The sequence below is a fragment of the Vitis vinifera genome, chromosome 2, assembly GCF_030704535.1.
Source record: "Vitis vinifera cultivar Pinot Noir 40024 chromosome 2, ASM3070453v1".
In the NCBI taxonomy this organism is placed as follows: Eukaryota; Viridiplantae; Streptophyta; class Magnoliopsida; order Vitales; family Vitaceae; genus Vitis; species Vitis vinifera.
Genome location: NC_081806.1, coordinates 15506917 through 15525287, shown reverse-complemented (window position 1 = coordinate 15525287; position 18371 = coordinate 15506917). Strand labels below are relative to the sequence as shown.

The window sequence follows — 18371 nt, the reverse complement described above, 5'->3', positions numbered from 1 at the left end:
CATCTCCACTCTTAGGTGGAACCCAATCAATCTTATGGTCCAAACAATTTATGTAATAATATTAATGCTAATGGAAAATACAAAAAAAAAAAAAAAAAAATGGCCACACCATTCTAGGGTAAAAGCTTTGAAAGATCCCCTTATCTGCAGCAAATCAAGGATATTAATCTTCCTACTTGCCACAAGCCATGCAAAGGCCTTGACTTTTGGTAGAGATTTAGATTTCTAAAAGAAATTTTCCAAAAGAAAGGATCTTAAATTGGTGGAAACAAAGAGGGCTCTAAAGAATAAACTGACCGAGAATAGACCATAGGATGTCAAAAACCAAACTCTCATATCGAACAATGTGAGCAATAAATACACATGGACTGAAGTCAACATTATTGAGTTCATTAATTTCATCATTAGTAAGATTGTGCAGACAATTAAAATTCCATAATGAAGAGGAGAATAGAATGGAAATTGAAGAACCACATGAATTTCTTGCCCTTACTACTCTATACAGGTTTGGGAGCCAAATGCAAAAGGGCACTCCACCAAATATCCTCCCAAAAGCAAATTTTGTACCATTATCCACTAAACATAGAGTAAAATGACAGAAACTAGAGAACACTTGTGCAATGACCTTCCAAGGACATTGATGAGATCACATTTTTTTTTTTTTGATTGGACATTGATGAGATCACATAACAACAGCATTAGCATTGCATCAATAAGAATGTGGCCCATAAATTTCAAAAAATGATCTTGTACCATAAAGTAGTGCTTTCCTTAAGAAACCTCCACAACCACTTCCCAGAAAAGACTATTCCTCAAAGTCATTCTTCTAATCCCCAAGGCCCCTTCTCTCTTTAGCTTAGACATTGATCCCTAAAATGATCTCTCTTCCATTCCCCAATGCCTAACTATAGAAAGTCCCTCTGTAATCTCTCAATTGTATAACCCACTTTAATTGGAGGTTTAAGAATAAAATAATAATAATAATAATATTATTAATAATAATAATAATAATAATAATAAGAATAAGAGGGGGACATGGGAAAAGCAAGACTGCACCAGAGTTATTCTTCCACATGGAGACAAGTAAGCCTTTTTCCAACCATCTAACCATTGACAACTCCTATCCAAAACTAAATCCCAAAAAGATATGGCTGTAAGGTTCACCCCCAAAAGAAGACCCAAAAAAGATATAGGTTAATCAAAACCTTACATTCTAAAGAGGCCAATTCAAAGCTAGGTCTAAACTCACATTGATACCCAACAAGATACCATTGTCTAGATTTATCTTCAAACTTGAAACATGATTGAACACCAACAAAATTAGTTAAGACTTCGTAATCATTTAAATTAGCTATTGAAAAGAGTATGGTGTCATTAGCAAACCATTAATGAAGCACCATTGTCCTACTTATACCCACTAAGAAGCCCTAAAAAAATACCAAACTCCTATCTGAACATCAATCTACTCAAAAGATATGCTAAAATAGTAAAAAAGAAATGAAAAAAGTGGATAAGAGCCCACTCTAATCCTTCTACTCTCCACAAAACTTCATTTGGCTTGCTATATATTTCATCAAAGAATATCAAGATTTCCTTTAAAATGCTAACTTGGTCATCCAACATTGTTCCATTCTCACTCACTAAAGATTTAATGAACTTCTTTTTCCTTCTTCCATGAGCAATCCTATGAAAATATCTGGAAACCTCTATGGCCCACTTTACTCTAGTGTTTTGCCTCCGATGCCTCGTTGTCCTTAAGAACATTTCTTCCAACTCTACTTTCTTGGTAGCCCTTAAGGATGGCTCAAGAGAATCTACCATGGCAATATCCTTAATGATGGAATCCTTCCTCTCTCCTATATCTCTAAAAGTGATCTTATTCCACACTGTCAATTTTGCTCCAATACCTTGCAACTTTTGCATGCAAATATGTGGATTAGGTGTCAAATAGTGTCTTCTCTAACATCCAAACCTTAGGACTTGGAAACATAGTCACATTATCAATGTAATTTTCTACATGTTTACCTTCAGCTGAAATGAACTGTCCATGTACAATGGCCTATTGTACCCAAGTACTTGATTCATTTGAAGTACCCATAATTGAAAGGAATGAATCAAGGGGGTAAAGGAACTTCTAGAAAACTAGAATTCTGGTCCTCTGTTCCTCTAGTTAGACATTCACATTGGGAATATGGATGTGGAAGAGAAAGAAAGAACCATATCCACACCCTTAAATCCTAATCATGTGTCATCAGACCAGTGTATTTTGAAGTGTCCACATAACATAGTTCTTCAGATGATGACAAAGTAGTGCTCACGGCCATGCCCTTAAATTTTAAAGCCAGAAACTATCTCAAAACAAAAGGCAGTAAAATTCAAAACTTTTACATTTTCCACATTCAGACGAAAATGATCACATCATTAACAAACCATAGATGCTATATAGGAGACTGGCAATTTCTTTTTAATGGGAACCCAGAAAGAGATTTTCTATTCCACTATGGATGTAGATCTACTTAAGACATCTGTTAGCTCATAGCATTGAACCAACCTATTGAAGCCCCAAAAGAGCATTGAACCCCTTATTAGCTTCCATCACCGGATCCCAAAATCTGTCTCACATAATCCAAGAAGCTCCAACTTCACAACCAATTCCCACAATCCTGCTTCCCACAATTTCCAACACTGTCCTCACAAATTTGAATACATAATTGTCCACCTTCACAAAGGCCCCCTCAGTGAATAACATATCATATCACAACAAACTTCAAAGTGCTCATTTATTTATTTATTGTTAACAAAGCTCTAGAGATCACTTTGCATGAACTTCCTACAAGGTTTATTGGTTGACAGTCACTGAGAAGAATAGATCTTCTAATATTAGGGACCAAAGCACTAAAAATAGTGGCATCAGTGTGAACACAACAAACAATCCCATATGCAAAAAAGCTTCTATATAAGTTTCAAATCATCCTTCTTGATTCCCAACTATTCTCAATTTTCATACACCATTCAAAATACAAAACTTTTCTTAATCAAAATTCATAATTTTGAACCATTAAATGCCCAAGGGCATGGTAAAGCAAAAAATATATTGAAGAGGACCTTTAAATTAATACATAATAAATCTTATTTATATTGCTGAAAAGTGAAGGACAATCATTTGCTGCAACTATGGGACAAAAAAAATCTTCAAATTGCTTTCATTACATTACAGGAGGGAATTAATTTCACCTTAATGATTTCCATAAATAAATTATTTAACCTATTTTCATAAGTTTTGGATATTTTAACCATAAAGCATAAAAACTGACTAATGCATGTAACGCAGCAAATATATTCGGTTTGACATGTTATATGTTATGTATGAATGCTCATATTATGAACTTTAAACTGAGTAATTGTGTCAGTGAATATATGCTTTTCATAAGGTGTCAAGAAAATCCTATCAAAAAATTAATAAATGGTCCAAAAAAATAGTAAAAGATGAGGCAAATTTCATGAGCAGTAATTCCCATCACTGTAACTTTGACTTGTATAGGGGCATGACCACTTTTATGTATGCTATAAAGAAAGAACATATGAAAAGTTTCTGAAAGAAATAACTTAAATGAGCTTTGAAGCAGACCTACAGGATGATATATACAGAATAAATTCTTCAAAAGACCATAATAATGACCATTTGGAATTAATTCATAAAAATCATTACTTGAAATAGAAAGAACTTACTCAAACCGTTTTCCATCCATGCTCATTACAAGCTCAAATATTTCTTCACAGGTTGCCTCCACAACCCCTACAGCTTTCATTGCTCTACTACAGCTCCTTGGCTGCAAAAAGAAAGGTACATGTTACATTGAGAAATAGTCTACTGCAAAAGCAAAATCATGAGATGGCTGTAGAATGAAATTAAGAAACAATGCCCTACAAGGTAATCAACTTCAAGAAGCTCTTCAAAAATTCGAAGTCCTGCAATTATCCAAACAAAATGTAATTAATAATTTATTAATTTAATTATGGGATAGCCAGTTACCCAATTATCCGGTTTCCCTCCCTGGATAGGTTATCTTGATTCCTTGATTATAATCTGTGTTAAACAGAAAAAATAATGCAAATGGCCGCAAAAATGATTTACCATTTTGGCACTGGAGAAGACGCCAATGCTTTCTGGAAAAGGCTTGATTGTTGATATTCTGGTTTGACAATTCTGAATCTATTTCTCGAGTCCAGTCAAGCACTGAGTCAGGAATACCTGCCAGTTGAAGGAAGATGATGAGATTCAAAACAGGAATTATACTAAACCGGTTATGAATCAAGAAATAAAGGATATCAAAGACAACCATTTCCAATTGTTTTTCTCCGAACCAAATCACGATGAGTATCTTCTTCATCATCCTGTGCACTAAACCTATACAGAAATTTCAAATGGATAAGGAATATTCCCATTCTAAGATGTTTTGAGCAAAAGGTCAAGTTATCTAAATAATATGTTCAATGTAAGTAATATCAATGAATCCTAGAAAAAAAGTATCAAACCAAATTGTAGAATTCACAGCAATACAATTAGAAAAACTTTAAGAAGTATACGGAAAAAAATCATCTTTAATCACATCCCAACACTTCTGAAACATTGTAATGGTGAATCTATTAGACTTGGGTGCCTTTTCCTTGTCTAAATAAAACATGGCATCGTAAAACAAAATATATTAAGTCTTTTCTTGTTATTTTTCTTCTTTTTCCTTTTTCTCATGTTAGTCTTTCTATGAGAAGTGATGGCTTTACACACTTCTAGTACAATAACAATAACCACACTTTTTGATCATCACTAACTTCCTCCCCAAAGTAGTCCTTTCCACAACTCTAAGAACATCTTTCTTTTTCTTTTAAGGGAGGAGATTTATGAATCCTCAAAACAACTAAATTGTTCTGGTTTTGTCCCAAATCACCAAAGCCTTACAAAAACATCCATCACAAACAGTTTTATAAACACATATCAATGATTGGCATAAGTGCAGATGAAGTAGATTAAGTTTATAAGAAACATAATTTCCAACATGAGTTAGAATAAGATTTCTAAGCTAGCTCGATACTTGAATGTAAGGTTTATGAATGGCTAAATAACCTATTTGGGTCTCCCTCTAGAGGAGAATCCAAAGGCTAGTGTCTTTTAGGATCTAGTAGACAAAATTTAGCAAGATTAGATGGTTGGAAAAATGTTTTTCTGTCTTTAGGTGGAAGAATTACCGTGATCTAGTCTTGCTTGACTCACATTCCTAATTATTTCCTTTCATTGTACAAAAGTAGCGACAAAGATTGAACAAATGAATAGGGATTTTCTATGGTCATGGATAGGGGAGTAAAAAAAATCATCTCAATAGTTGAGACATAGTGTGCAAGCCCAAGATGGAAAGGGATTTGGAAAGATTTCTTTATGGAATAGAGCATCTTTAGGGAAATGGCTTTGTAGGTTTCCTAAGGAAAGTGATGGTCTTTGGCATAAGGTAAGTTTTGTAGATCTATGGAACTCTTTCAAATGTTTGGGATGCCAACATCCTACATAGGTGATCACATTGATACCCTTGGAAGGCCATTGCTTAGGTTTTCTAGGATTTCTTTGGTTATACGAATTTTTGTGGTGGATGATGGGATAAGAATTGGCTTCTGGAAAGATTTGTTGTAGAGGGATCAATCTCTATATTCTCAATTTCCAAATTTTTTCAGAGTTCTGATGATTTGAAACTCCTTTATCTCATTTGTTCTTGGAACTTTCTTTCCTTTTCTTGGAACCTTGTCTTTCATCATAATCTCACTAATGTGGAGTAGAGGATTTAGAAAGACTAATGTCTTCTCTCTCATGTGCACTTGATTTGGTCTGTCCTTCACAAGAGAGTTTCATCTTTACCCCTTTTTTTATGAGAAACAATAAATGTATTAAATTCAGGATAAAGAAATATAGAGAAGGATGAGGAATCCTCCCAAAAATAATAATAAACTAATTAAAAAGCATGTTTGAAGCCTCCAAAGTACTAAATAAACCTATACAACAATAAAGTACCCATCGGGAATACACAAAAAACAATTCATAACTCCAATATTAGAATGATTTCCTTCCAAGCAACCTCTCCTTGCTAACCCAAACCTTTCGACTACACACCGAAAACTAGTTGAGTTGGACCATAATAAGGGGAATGCCTTTAAATGCTATGTTGTAAGAGGCCTAAAAGAAGGAAAAGAAATGAATGATATCCCGAAGAGCCTTTGAAGTCCTCACCTTGCCTTAAAAAATCCTACCATTTTTTTCCCACAAAACAACCTAAATCAACACGAGACAAGCGGTTTGCCAAAGAACTTTGCCTCTAATGGAGCTTTCCAATCCTTTATATGACATGATCATCATGTCACAAATACTCCTAGGAGAAACCTAGTCCAAGTTAGCTAATCTAAAAAGTCTATATGCCATAGCCCCAAAGTCAATGAACAAAGTAAGAAAAGATGATTCATCATTTCTCCACTCTCCATACACAATAAACAACATTAGAACTAAGGGCTTTGTAGGATTTTCTCAATTGTAGCATGTCATTTGTGTGCACTTTATTGTGTGCCATTAGCCAAGAAAAGGTCTTGAGCTTAGATGGGAATTTAGATTTCCATACAAATTTAGATGGATAGAATGGAATTAGATTAAATTGGTTGGACAAGACTAAAAAGAACAACTTCACTAAAAATAATCCTCATGAAGATAAAGATCAGGCTCTTGCATCTGGGATGAATGGAGATAAATACAAACAAGTCTCATCCTTCCCTTGGTTTTTTTTCTCTTTCTTTTGTCTCTTTTTTCTCTTCTGTATTTGTTCTTTTATTAATATAATCTTCTTCGTTTCTGATCAAAAAAATAAATAAATACAAACAAGTGAAAGAGGACATGAGTTTTTCAAGATCTTCAATCTCTGAGTCAAAAAGGTTATAATGGAAATTAAAGTTCGAAAAGCAAGGGTAAGTGAAGCCAAGAATTGATGTGATACAAAGGTTTTTAACTGTAACAATTCTTATTAGACTTAGGAATTGTGAGCACAAAGGTTGATCCCTCCACCACAAATCTTCCCAAAAACAAATTCTTACCCCATCACCCGCTATAAAATGAGTATGTTTGGAAAAATCCTGAAAAACAAGTGCAATGACCTTCTAGGTACAACGATGTGACCACCTAACTATAATGTTGGCATCCTACCCATTAGAATGTGTTCTATAGAGGCTCAAAATAGCCTAATACCAAATAGCATAACTCTCCCTAGGAAACCTCCATAGTCATTTCCTTAAAAAAAGCATAATTTCTTGGAGAAATCTTCCCAAACCCCCTTCCACCTTAAACTTGCACACTAGGTCTCAACTAATGAGATGGTCTCTCTGGTGCTCCCTAGCCCTTGACCAAAGAAAATCCCCTTACATTTTTTCGATCTTTAATGCAACTAAAGAACATATCTTAAAAAGGGGGAGGAAATAGTTAGGGATATGAGACAAGCATGATTTGATAAGAGTTATCCTTCCACCTAATGATAAAAAGATTTTTTTCCATTGATCTAATCTTTATGAAATTTTCTCAATCATCAAATCCCAAAAAATGCATGCCATTGGGTTCCCCCACACCCCATTTTCCCTACCCCTAATGGGAGACCCAAATAGGGGAGAGGTCAATCAAAGACCTTGCATTCAAGCAACAAGGCCAACGTAGTAATTTGATCCTGACCCATGTTGATGCTAGAGAGAGTACCCTTGTCAAGATTGATCTTAAGTTCAGATATATGCCTAAAAACAAACAAAATTAGCTTAAGATTTTGTAAATCTTCTGAACAAGCTCTAGATAAAAAATGGCATCATCTGCAAATTGTAAATGGAACATGCTAATCTTACTCTTGCCCACAAGGAAGCCTTCCAATAACCAACTCTCCTCTGCTCTCAACAACATCTTACTTAACACATCAACTACAATGGTGAAGAGGAAAAGGGACAATGGATCTTCTTGTCTTAGACCTCTAGTTGCTTTAACTCAACCTTTGGCATTTTCATTCACTAAGATTGCAAATTTTTTTATAAACAAAGAACCTCTTATCCAAGTCCTCCACCTAGAACTAAACCACTTCCTTTCAAGTACATGGTTTAGAAAACCTTAATCCACATGATCATAAGCCTTTTCAGAACCAACTTTGAAAACTACCCCCTCATCTTTGGAGCATCTTTCCTCATCACTATGTCATTGGCAATCAGCACTGCATCCAAGATTTGTCTCCCTTGAACAAAAGCTCCTTGTGAAACATGAATAGATTCATGAAGAACACCTCATATATGCTCTTATAAGACTTTGGCTATGATCTTATACAAACAAGTGATCAAGCTAGCTAATACATCTAAAGTCTAATATCTTTTGGGTCTAACCCCCTAGTTTGGCACTAGAGCAATGAAGGTGGCATTAGTACTTCGGTTTATTACCTCACTATTATGGAATTCCTAGAACACCCTTACTAAATCCTCCTTAATCACATCTCAACACTCTTGAAACACAGCAATGGTGAAACCATCAAGCCCAAAAGCCTTGTCCTTATCTAACTGAAAAATAGTTTTAAGAATCTCTTCTTCAAGAAAGGGGCAGTCCAACCAAGTAACACTCTCTATTGAGATAAGCGACCAATCTAAACCTTATAACCTCCAAGACTCTCTAGGGACACTTGTGTATAGCTTTCAAAAAAAATGCAATATCTCCTCTAAAATATTTATGTTATCCAAAAGTGTTCTTTCTTTACTCTCCAAGACCTTGATGTACTTCCTATTACGCTTACCATTAGCCACCCTATGGAAAAACTTTGAATTACATTTCCTTCTTTTACCCACCTCACCTTGCCTTTTTGCCTCCAATACACTTCTTCCCTTAACAACAATTCCTCTAGCTAGAAAGGCCCCCTAGCACTAAAAGTTTAGGGGATGGATTCCCCTCCTACTCAATAGCATCAATGCTAGTAATATTAATAAGGATATTTCTAGTATTGATATTTTCAATAAAATCCTTCCTTTTAGTCCTAGCTAATCAACCCAAGGTTCAAAGTATCAACCGAGTCCAATACGACTTGGTTGAGTCGTATCCGCCTTAGAAAGTTCCATACCAAGTCCAATATCTAATACCATCTTAAACACAGACTTGACCAAGAATCATTTAAACACAATTAACTTGATTGAGATTCTAAGTTGCCTTGATTGAATCATCCAAATCATCAAAATTTTCTCCAGTTAAACCCAAAAATCATTTTCCCCCCATTCAACTCACAACAAAAGAACATCAATTAGGGAGTACAAGTAAAGGCAAAACTCTTTGGAAAATTGTTGGTCTCGATTTGATTTAGATAGCATGGCAAGAGAGAAATACAAGATTTTAGAGGATAAGTGGAGAAGTATAGAGTTGATATTGGACTCAATTTACTTCAATTCCTCTTTTTAGGCCTCATTAACTTTAGATTTCAAGGGCACTCACTCCGCTTAGTATTCGAGTCAATTGGAACTTGGCATATAAATAAAGGCTTAAAACAAAAAATAATGGAGCAAAGCTTCAGCCTCCTTTGTAGATGGATTGTTTTAAAAGGAGAATAGAACCTCACTTCTTATAGTTGTGTATGGTATATAAGACGACACATCTTATTCATCAAATCTTTTTATCAAAGTTCGTATATTTGGGAAGATTTCTCATCCTTCTGATGTACTTCTAACTCGGCATTAAGGAACTTCTATTTCAAATTTAAAAAAAAAAAAAAAAAAAAAAGGCAAAAGGTAAGAATGATTAAGATTTAGTGTGGAGTATCTTTGGGATTCTATTTTTTTTCCTTGCTTCTCTTTGGGCTTTCTATTCCAAGGTTTTTAAGGGGACTCCCCTTAATGTGTTACAACTTGACTGGTTAGCGGTGTGTAATTCCCAAGGATTGGTCTAATCTAGAGTGCTAGCTTGTTTTATTGTGTACTTTCTTGTTTTTGTATTCTTGCAGTTTAGTTTTCTTTGGTGAGAGGTTGTCTCATCCTTCTCTTGTACTTCTTTTTTCTTTCAATATATCTCTTTATTGTTTCCTATCAAAAAAAATTAAGATTTAGTGTGACTTTGCTTCATCATTTGTGCAAAATTCCATAACAGGAAATCAAATATTTCAAAGTATTTTGAAAAATGGGAGAAAAGTTGTAGAATCTTCTTAACCAAAATCGCTATAAAGCATACAACCATATTTTACTAATTTTTATCTTTTTCACTAAAAAGCTGAAAACCAAGAAAAATAAGAAAAATATACAAACCTTAAGAAATATGAAAAGAAAAAAACTAGGGAAATCCTAAAAATACAAAAACAAAAGAAATAATCTAACCTAAGGATCAATATAGCTCTAGGGAAAAGTATGTGAAGATAAGAATGATCTTAGGCAGTGAATGAAAGGCACACATACCATTCACTGAGTGGATTCAATTTCTACCTTATTGGATTGAGAAGTACATAAATGTGCCTTGAGTGAATCAAGCATCCTAGTATTCCTCCAAGCTCTACAGTGTGTCCTAGTTTGAGCAAAGCTTTAGAAACCCATTTTTGAGTTCTTGACAAGACCCGGTTTAGAAGACTGTTTCTTCAACATATTGAACACATGAACTAATCTATTTACTTAGATTGCAAAAATTCTCAGAAATTCCTATGTGACACATCTTATTGCAAAGACCTTTCCAATGAAAATATCAACATGTAAGCATAGCCTAGAAGGTATTCCTGTGAAGGGAACAGCTTCTTTAGCATGAACAATTTTTTTCTTACCACTTCTAAGAGTATTAATCTTGGTAAGACGCCATTTTTTCAGAGCTAGATTCTCTGGTTCTAACAGCTTACTCAATATCTTTAAATGGCCAGTTAGAGTCCATTTGTCAAGCTAGCTTCTCTAGTGAACTTGTTATTCTTTACAGATAGCTCCATATTAATCAGACAGCACCTACAATATAATCAACAAATAGCCAAGACTATCGTGTGATATTGAAGTTACAAAAATTTATCAGGATTGGAAAATGTTTACCTGTGGAGAGATTCCAAACTTCGCAGCATAAGGGAAAGAAATGAAAATATACTGTGGATATGGTTCAGAACATGACAGCATTTTTCACTAGCATCCACACACTTATAACCACAAGCAGATAATAAATAAAGTTAAACTTGGTACTTACTGACTTTCATGGTCTGATGAGGAAGCAGCCCTTCCATTATCCATCCCAGATTTATATTCAAATGAAATATATTTATTTCCATTAGCAACTTGTAAGTCCTGATGCTGAACACCATCAATACATAATCAGTCCTGAATTCAGTTGCCTGTCTAATTTACAGAATGTTACAGATGTATATAAAATGTCAAACAAGACCTGTAACTATGCTGTGGATCAATATATTTGTGGATCTAATGGCCACTATATAGGTAACCAAAAACAATTTTGTTTTGACTAAAGTAATGGATGGGAAGCAACAATTTTGTTTTGACCCAAGTAATGAATGGAAAGCAACAATTTTGAGAAAGACATCCACTACAGTGACACAACTCAATATCACTCATTTGTTTGTGTCTTTTATTAAACAAGAGAGAGAGAGAGAGAGAGAGAGAGAGAGATGGATAGAGAGGGGGGAGAGGGAGGGGAATGAGTGAGAAAGGATTCTAGTGTCATGAAGTTTGAAGGAAACGGACCTGATCAATTACAGACTCAATTTTTTCTTTCCAGAGTAATGCCTCCTGGATATTGAATGCTGCCATCTGGAACAAAGAACATGGCTTCAATAATTTTCCTTCATCAAAGATTCATAGTCCATTAAATTTCAGCTTTCAATATGCAAACATAATGACATAAGAACAAAACATGATGATAAAGGAGACAAGAAAATAAGCCACATGATATTCTGACAAACAAATCTCACTTCAGAAATTGCAGAGGCCAATTCCCCACTTAAAATTGGACATGCTGATTGCAGTAAAAATATTTCTATGTGGACTTCATGCTTAATTATGTGAAGTACTTCACTGTTGAGTTGTTTCATCCTAGTTTCTAGAGGAGAAACAAAAATATATTTCAGATGTGCAAAATGGATAAAAACTTGTCAAGTGTGAGAAGGGGCAAAAACTTGAATAAAACAGCCAACAGCAGTGGGAAACAACAACAAAAATGACAAAATACTGTTGGAATTCTTCTCTGTATGTATATTTCAGAGGGAGATTCACAGTTTAAACCAATGTTGACAACAGCAGAATGATACACAAGAAGATATTTTAAGACTTGACAAAGAGAGTTGATAGCTTCAAACTTTGGGAGATCAATGTTGGTAGATTGCTACCCAAAAGATCAAAAAATAAGCTAGCCTTGGATAGAGGATTTGCATACCATGATAGGAGAAGAAGGAAAAAGGGGAAAAAATTATATAAATATGTGTGTAAAGAAAAATATATCCCAAAAATTTCAGCACAACTAAAATAACCAACTTTTCTTAGAACAAAAACATGATATGGATACTTCATTAAAAATGTGCAGTAAAAGAGAGAAATAATAGCATGTGAATAACCTAAACCACTTAATCTGACTGCACTAACCAAAAATCTGTAAAGAGCAAAGAAAGACATCAGAGATAATATCTTTACTACTTTTACAGAAAAGGTATGGAAAAACCACGCACCGTGATTCGATGGTACTTCTCCTTCTTGTTGTAAATAGACAAAACATAAACCATCTGCCAAACAAAGATAAGATAAGGTAAAATGAGGAAACAAAAACATATAAATTCAGCAAGGCAAGGGAATGCTTTCTTGTACCATAATATTTTTATGATGCATCATATTTAAGAACAGATAAGGATAGAAAAAAATGAATTTTGTAAAGGTATTTAACGCTGATATAAATAAAGTGTGAGATAGAATGGAAAAAAGAAACAAATAATAATTTTGTAAATGAGAGGGAAAAAATGAATTTTATAAAGGTATTGGGCATTGATATAAATATAACGAGAGACAGAATCTCCTCTCTCTCTCATTTAGCATCAGAGTGTCTGATCAAAGTGGATCAACAGCCTAGGCTATTTCAGTGACATTACAATGAGTATAAACCATCCTGGAGAGCATGACAAGCTAAAGTCTCTTTAGGCTCATCAACAGCCCATGGATCAAATGGCTCAACTGTTTGGCCTGATCATAAGGCCTGTCATGAAAAAAGAAAAAAAAAAATCAATGTATATATATGTGTGTGTGTGTGTATATATATATATATATATGAAGAACAAAAATGAAAATCAAAGTGTTACATTGAAAGCAAAATACTAAAGAAGAGTTCTGTGCTAAGTAAAATTTAGAGAACTGGAGAGGAGGTTTTCACAATGGAGGAGGAAGTGGTCAACAAGGAGGTATGGAGGCACTTGGCTTTCAGTAACAGAGAGGAGGTATGTCACACCACTGTCATTGGGTTTCCAAGAGGATGAACATTCCCAATTCACAAAGCAATGGACCCTTTTCTACAGTGGGTAGAGAGATGGGTTTTAAAAGTTCAGGGGATCTACTAGCTTCCATTTGGTTGAACTTCATGGTAATCTGAATCAGAGATTCATCAAAATAACAGACTTCTTGGACCGTAAAAATACCTCCTTTTCTGATGATCCCAGAGGGAAGCACCTGAAAGCACTTGCTTCACATTGAGTTCATTACTAGTCAGGACCTAAAAGGGGATTCCTCAAACGAAGTGCATGTTTGATATTGTAAGTCAAAACATCTGTTTGATGTATACCTGTTGAAACACCAATTGAACCTAATCAAAGGTAGGGAGCAGATAATGATGATGAACAGGAAGACAGAAAAATACTAAACTAAATTTGTTGGATATTCATGCTGATATTACAATTCATGCAGGCTCCTAGATCCCCTTAATTAGAACTTGGTCTTTGGTATCCTTTAACACCTAAAGTCTACTCAAAGAAAAGATTTTCCCTTCAGTAACAAGGCCATTTGAGAGAAGAGTCTTATGCTGATATGCGAACTTCAGTATATTGTACTTCTCTTTGCAATAACCCAGGGACTTGGAGGAATTGAAGATAATATCATCATTGATATATCCTGTGCAAAGGATGGATCTGAACTAATGGCATATGAGATTTGCAAGCTTCTATGGTTAAATGTCATCCTGTGCAAAGGATGGATCTGAACTAATGGCGCATGGGATTTGCAAGCTTTTATGGTTAAATGTCACAAAAATAGAGTTTAGAGTCACTTGCAAGGAACCCACAGAAATGTATTACAATGACAAAGGAACTATGAACATAACATACTCTAGTACAGTGTGATAGAACAAGTGGGCCAACAATTCATTAAGAAGATGATAAATAAGGATCTTATTTGCATTCTCTATTGTAAAAAGAGGAGAGAAGCTGGCTGATATTCACCAACAAGGTGCAATTTAAGAAGTTCCATGATATTTTGGACAAGATGGCCTTGCACAACTTTTTTGCACCAGCTTGAGGCAGAGAGTTGGACATTAGAGTCTTACTCTCTTGCAGTTTGGATATTCTTTTAACTCCAGAAGACACTGCACATCGATATAGATATAATTGATAGCACACAATCCAACCTCTCAAACAGTCCAGTCACTTTCTCCTAACTTTTTCTTACTATTTATCCAATTTCAATGTGAGCTAATCAACGAGAAACACAACCCTTAATCTACCCTATTGATTGTACTTCAAATTGTCCCTCTCATCTAATCCATGATTATTATTTTCATTCTAGAGTGATTAGCCATGCCTAAGCACTTTTCCCTCCAGATATAGGAATTGTACTTTGTGAAAGTGTTATCCGCACTGTGAACATGAGTCTATAGCTAGTTCAAATTTTAGATCCTATAGAACCATCCATACAAATAGGTATTCTCCATTCAAAGCCTCATGGTGGAATTTCTAGATCTCCAAAAAAATTCTAGGAGACTGATTCTCAAATATGCTTCTCCATTCTTGGAAATAAATACTCTTGAAGATTATGGGAAGCATCAACAAACTAACCATGATATAACAATGGAACTATCTTCTTCTCATGTCTAAAATGTGTACTTGGATGGATTTGGTTGCTTCACCAGAATGCAAATACTAAAACAAATGGCTTGCACATAGAAAATAAACCACTATAACCAAGGGAAAATGCAAGCACACAAGTGCTTCAAACACTTCATACATCCGTCAAAACAAAAAGAAAACTGATTCATACCAACAATTTTAAGGACCAAAAGTTCCCAAAGCAAACAAGGCCTCCACCAGGATCACAAGTATCCAATCAGGTCAAATCAACCAAACAGCTAATACAACTTCAATCATTCCAAAGTCCATGAGACTCAAGCATGCACCATATCCCAGAAAATTAAAACCAGGACATGCTCCTAATCAGAGAGAACTCACTAGTTGCTAGTCCAACCCCCAGGACCATACTTTTGGTTCTGTTCCTAAAATGTGAGAAAAGAATTGAAACATTCTAGATCGAAAAAAATTGAGAACCAAGTTGTGATTTTCAGAAGTATAGTCCACCACTATAATTTTCTGAAATCTCAGTGATTACATTGAAAAATATACTGCCCAGGCCGTTTTTCAAATAAGCAACAGAATCTGGAAGCGAATTGGAAGAATGCACCAAGAAATAGTGTTATTTAGTTCAATTTGCCATCCAATGAACATATAAAAAAAAAGGGGGGGGGAAACAACAACAAAAGAAATGATAGCATCTCACATATCCATGGTGAGTCTTCAACCCTCTGTCTTCCACCCTACAATTCCCATCAATTAGAAGCGTCTTGATCGGAACCTAATCAAAAGGAAAAAACACACAAAATCAAATCCTAGCCCGGCATCAGCACAAATAATTTTGACATAGATGCCTAAAAAGATAAAAAAGATTCTCTACGGTTACAACCACAATTTTCAATTCTAATTCCAATTCCGCCTTTTCCCAAACCGAATATGCTGCTTTCCACTTTGCTTCTACTAAAAAGAAGTGAAAAAAATTTGAGACAGTACCACATTATGCTGAGGCTTTCTCTTATAGTAAGCAAGCAGACGCGACTCCAACACGAAATACCGCATATGGATGTAGGATCTGCCGATCTTCCTCCGTCCGCACCGCACCATCCATCCCTCGTACACCACCTTCGATGCCACCATCTCCTGATCTCCACAAATTCAACAATCACTCTCTCACCTTCTCATACTACACACCAAAACCAATTCAATTTCAAACACCTCTCTCAAAATAAAAATATAGATAACAAATCAAGGTGTGGGAAATTCTGCGCAAAGTTAAAGCCAAAATTTCTTCCAACCCAAACACACTCTAGAAAAAACACAGGGAGTCGAGCGCGCTAAATTCTTGAGAGAAAAACAAGGTGTGTTTTTAGTGAGAGATCATCTTTTGCAATGACGGCTACCAATACCGGCGGTAGTGGAGATGGAGCGACTGCGAATTCGGGGAGCGTCTGTGACGCCCCCAATGGAAAGACGCCACCTAAGAAAGGAAGAAAGGTGAGGCCACGCGTCGGGTCTTGGTTGGTGGGTTCGCGTCGGGATTGTTTTACATCCGTGACGCTGTTCCCCAAATTTTTTTGAAAAGCGATGGCGTCCAGTTTTACTTTCTCTGAAAAAAAATTTAGATCTCTCTGTAGGAGCCTCCACCGGCTTTAATGGACTCGCTTTTATACCACCCCCATCTTATATTTTGCTTTCATATTTCAAATATTTCAATATTCCTAATTTTATTAATTTAAGCATTTAAGTTCTATATAATTTATTTTTTATTTATGAGATATATTCCTAATTTTATTTAGTCCGTAGGTGAACTCTCCCTCTCTCGTTTGGGTGAATGAGATAGAAAGGAGAGAGCAAGGTGGGTTGTGATCCATTCCCATGCATTGAAGTATTAAAGATATGCTTTTTTTCTTTTCTTTTTTACTATTTACAATTTAATTAACAAATAAAAACATAAATTTTAGTATACCAATAAATATTATTTTATATAAATTACATAAGGATTAAAAAAATTATAGTTGTGTTTGGCAATTATTTTTAAAAACAGTTTTTTTTATATCCACAACAAAAAAAATGACATATCTTATTATCATAAAGTGTTTTTAAATAATATTTTTTAATTATTTTTTATTATTTTTATTTGTTTTTTATTTTAAGATTTGCTTCTAAAAATAATTATATAAACATATAAAATAATTAAAAATAAAACATTAGATATGAAAGTTTCTAATAAACTTTTATTTTATAAAACTTTTAACAATGTTCTTCAAAAATTATTTTTAAAAACTATTTTTTACAATTGTTTTTTAAAACAATTATTAAACAGAATCTATTTTCTTTAGTAAGAAATTTTTCTTAATAAATTAAAGGATTAAGTTTTAAGAAAAATACTAAACATTTTTTATTTTAAATTTTATTTAAAAGAATTTTGTTGTTTTTTTTTCTTATTTTAAATTTTATTTAATAAATAAATATGTACATTTAAATTTTTTACTTTGTTGATTTAAAAAATAAAATAGAACAAATTAACATTTTGATTCTTTATATTTCATCATTTTTTTTATTATGAGTACAAATGAAAATAAATAAATATATATATATAGGAAAACCACGTTTAATAACATTCATTTTAATATTTAAAGAAAAACATTTCACATTAAATAATAAAACCTCATTAAATCAAAATTTAGTAAACGTGGTGCACTCTCAATAATGAATATTTAAAAAATAAATAAAATAGAGAGAATTTATAATTCAAAATTGACGAGATTACATGAAAATATTTAGGAATATGATGTAATTCTTTGAGACATTTTTTTTTTAATCTATAGCAAACTTCTAATGTGTATACCATTTATTTTTCTAATTAATTTTTGTTTTTAACTATTTTTTTCAATTTAATATTTTAAAATTTTGAATTTTTATCATAAATTTAACATCTAAATTAAGAAAAAAATGTGTTTTCATAAAATAAAATAAAATAAAATAAAACCATAAAATAGAAATCAAAATTTAAAAAATATAAATTTCAGTTATCCAAAAATAATTAGTATTTCATGTACTTAATATCTTTGATAATTTAGGTATAACATTTTAATGACATAAATATTATTTTTGACTATTTTAGGTACTATTTTTAACTGATAAATAGATAAAACTTGAATTTTATATATATATTTATTTAGGATAATAAGGTCATTTAGATTAAAAAAAAAAACTAATTTAAAGAAGATCGAAGAAGTTGTCAGAGAGCTTTAAAATGTGAAGAGATATCATTTGAGTCCCGAAAGA

General features: G+C 33.7%; 1 protein-coding gene across 3 annotated transcripts in view; it reads right to left on the bottom strand.

Annotated features, from left to right (window-relative positions):
- LOC100246589 (protein ENHANCED DISEASE RESISTANCE 2) overlaps positions 1 to 16760 on the bottom strand; it is a 47078-nt gene extending 30318 nt beyond the window's left edge. The window contains exons 1-10 of one of the 3 annotated variants that reach the window (XM_010666453.3): positions 16490 to 16760; positions 16077 to 16223; positions 15790 to 15864; positions 12714 to 12767; positions 11737 to 11802; positions 11225 to 11328; positions 4341 to 4408; positions 4136 to 4252; positions 3929 to 3969; positions 3730 to 3830 (exon numbers count right to left, since the gene is read on the bottom strand). In XM_010666453.3, the coding sequence (XP_010664755.1) occupies positions 3730 to 3830; positions 3929 to 3969; positions 4136 to 4252; positions 4341 to 4408; positions 11225 to 11328; positions 11737 to 11802; positions 12714 to 12767; positions 15790 to 15864; positions 16077 to 16220 (770 nt within the window). In that variant the 5' untranslated portion in view covers positions 16221 to 16223; positions 16490 to 16760. Of the gene's footprint in view, positions 1 to 3729; positions 3831 to 3928; positions 3970 to 4135; positions 4253 to 4340; positions 4409 to 11224; positions 11329 to 11736; positions 11835 to 12713; positions 12768 to 15789; positions 15865 to 16076; positions 16267 to 16489 lie in introns of those variants that run through there. The other 2 variants (XM_010666448.3, XM_019225053.2) reach the window with 2 other exon arrangements.
- Between the last annotated feature and the right edge of the window lie 1611 nt (positions 16761 to 18371).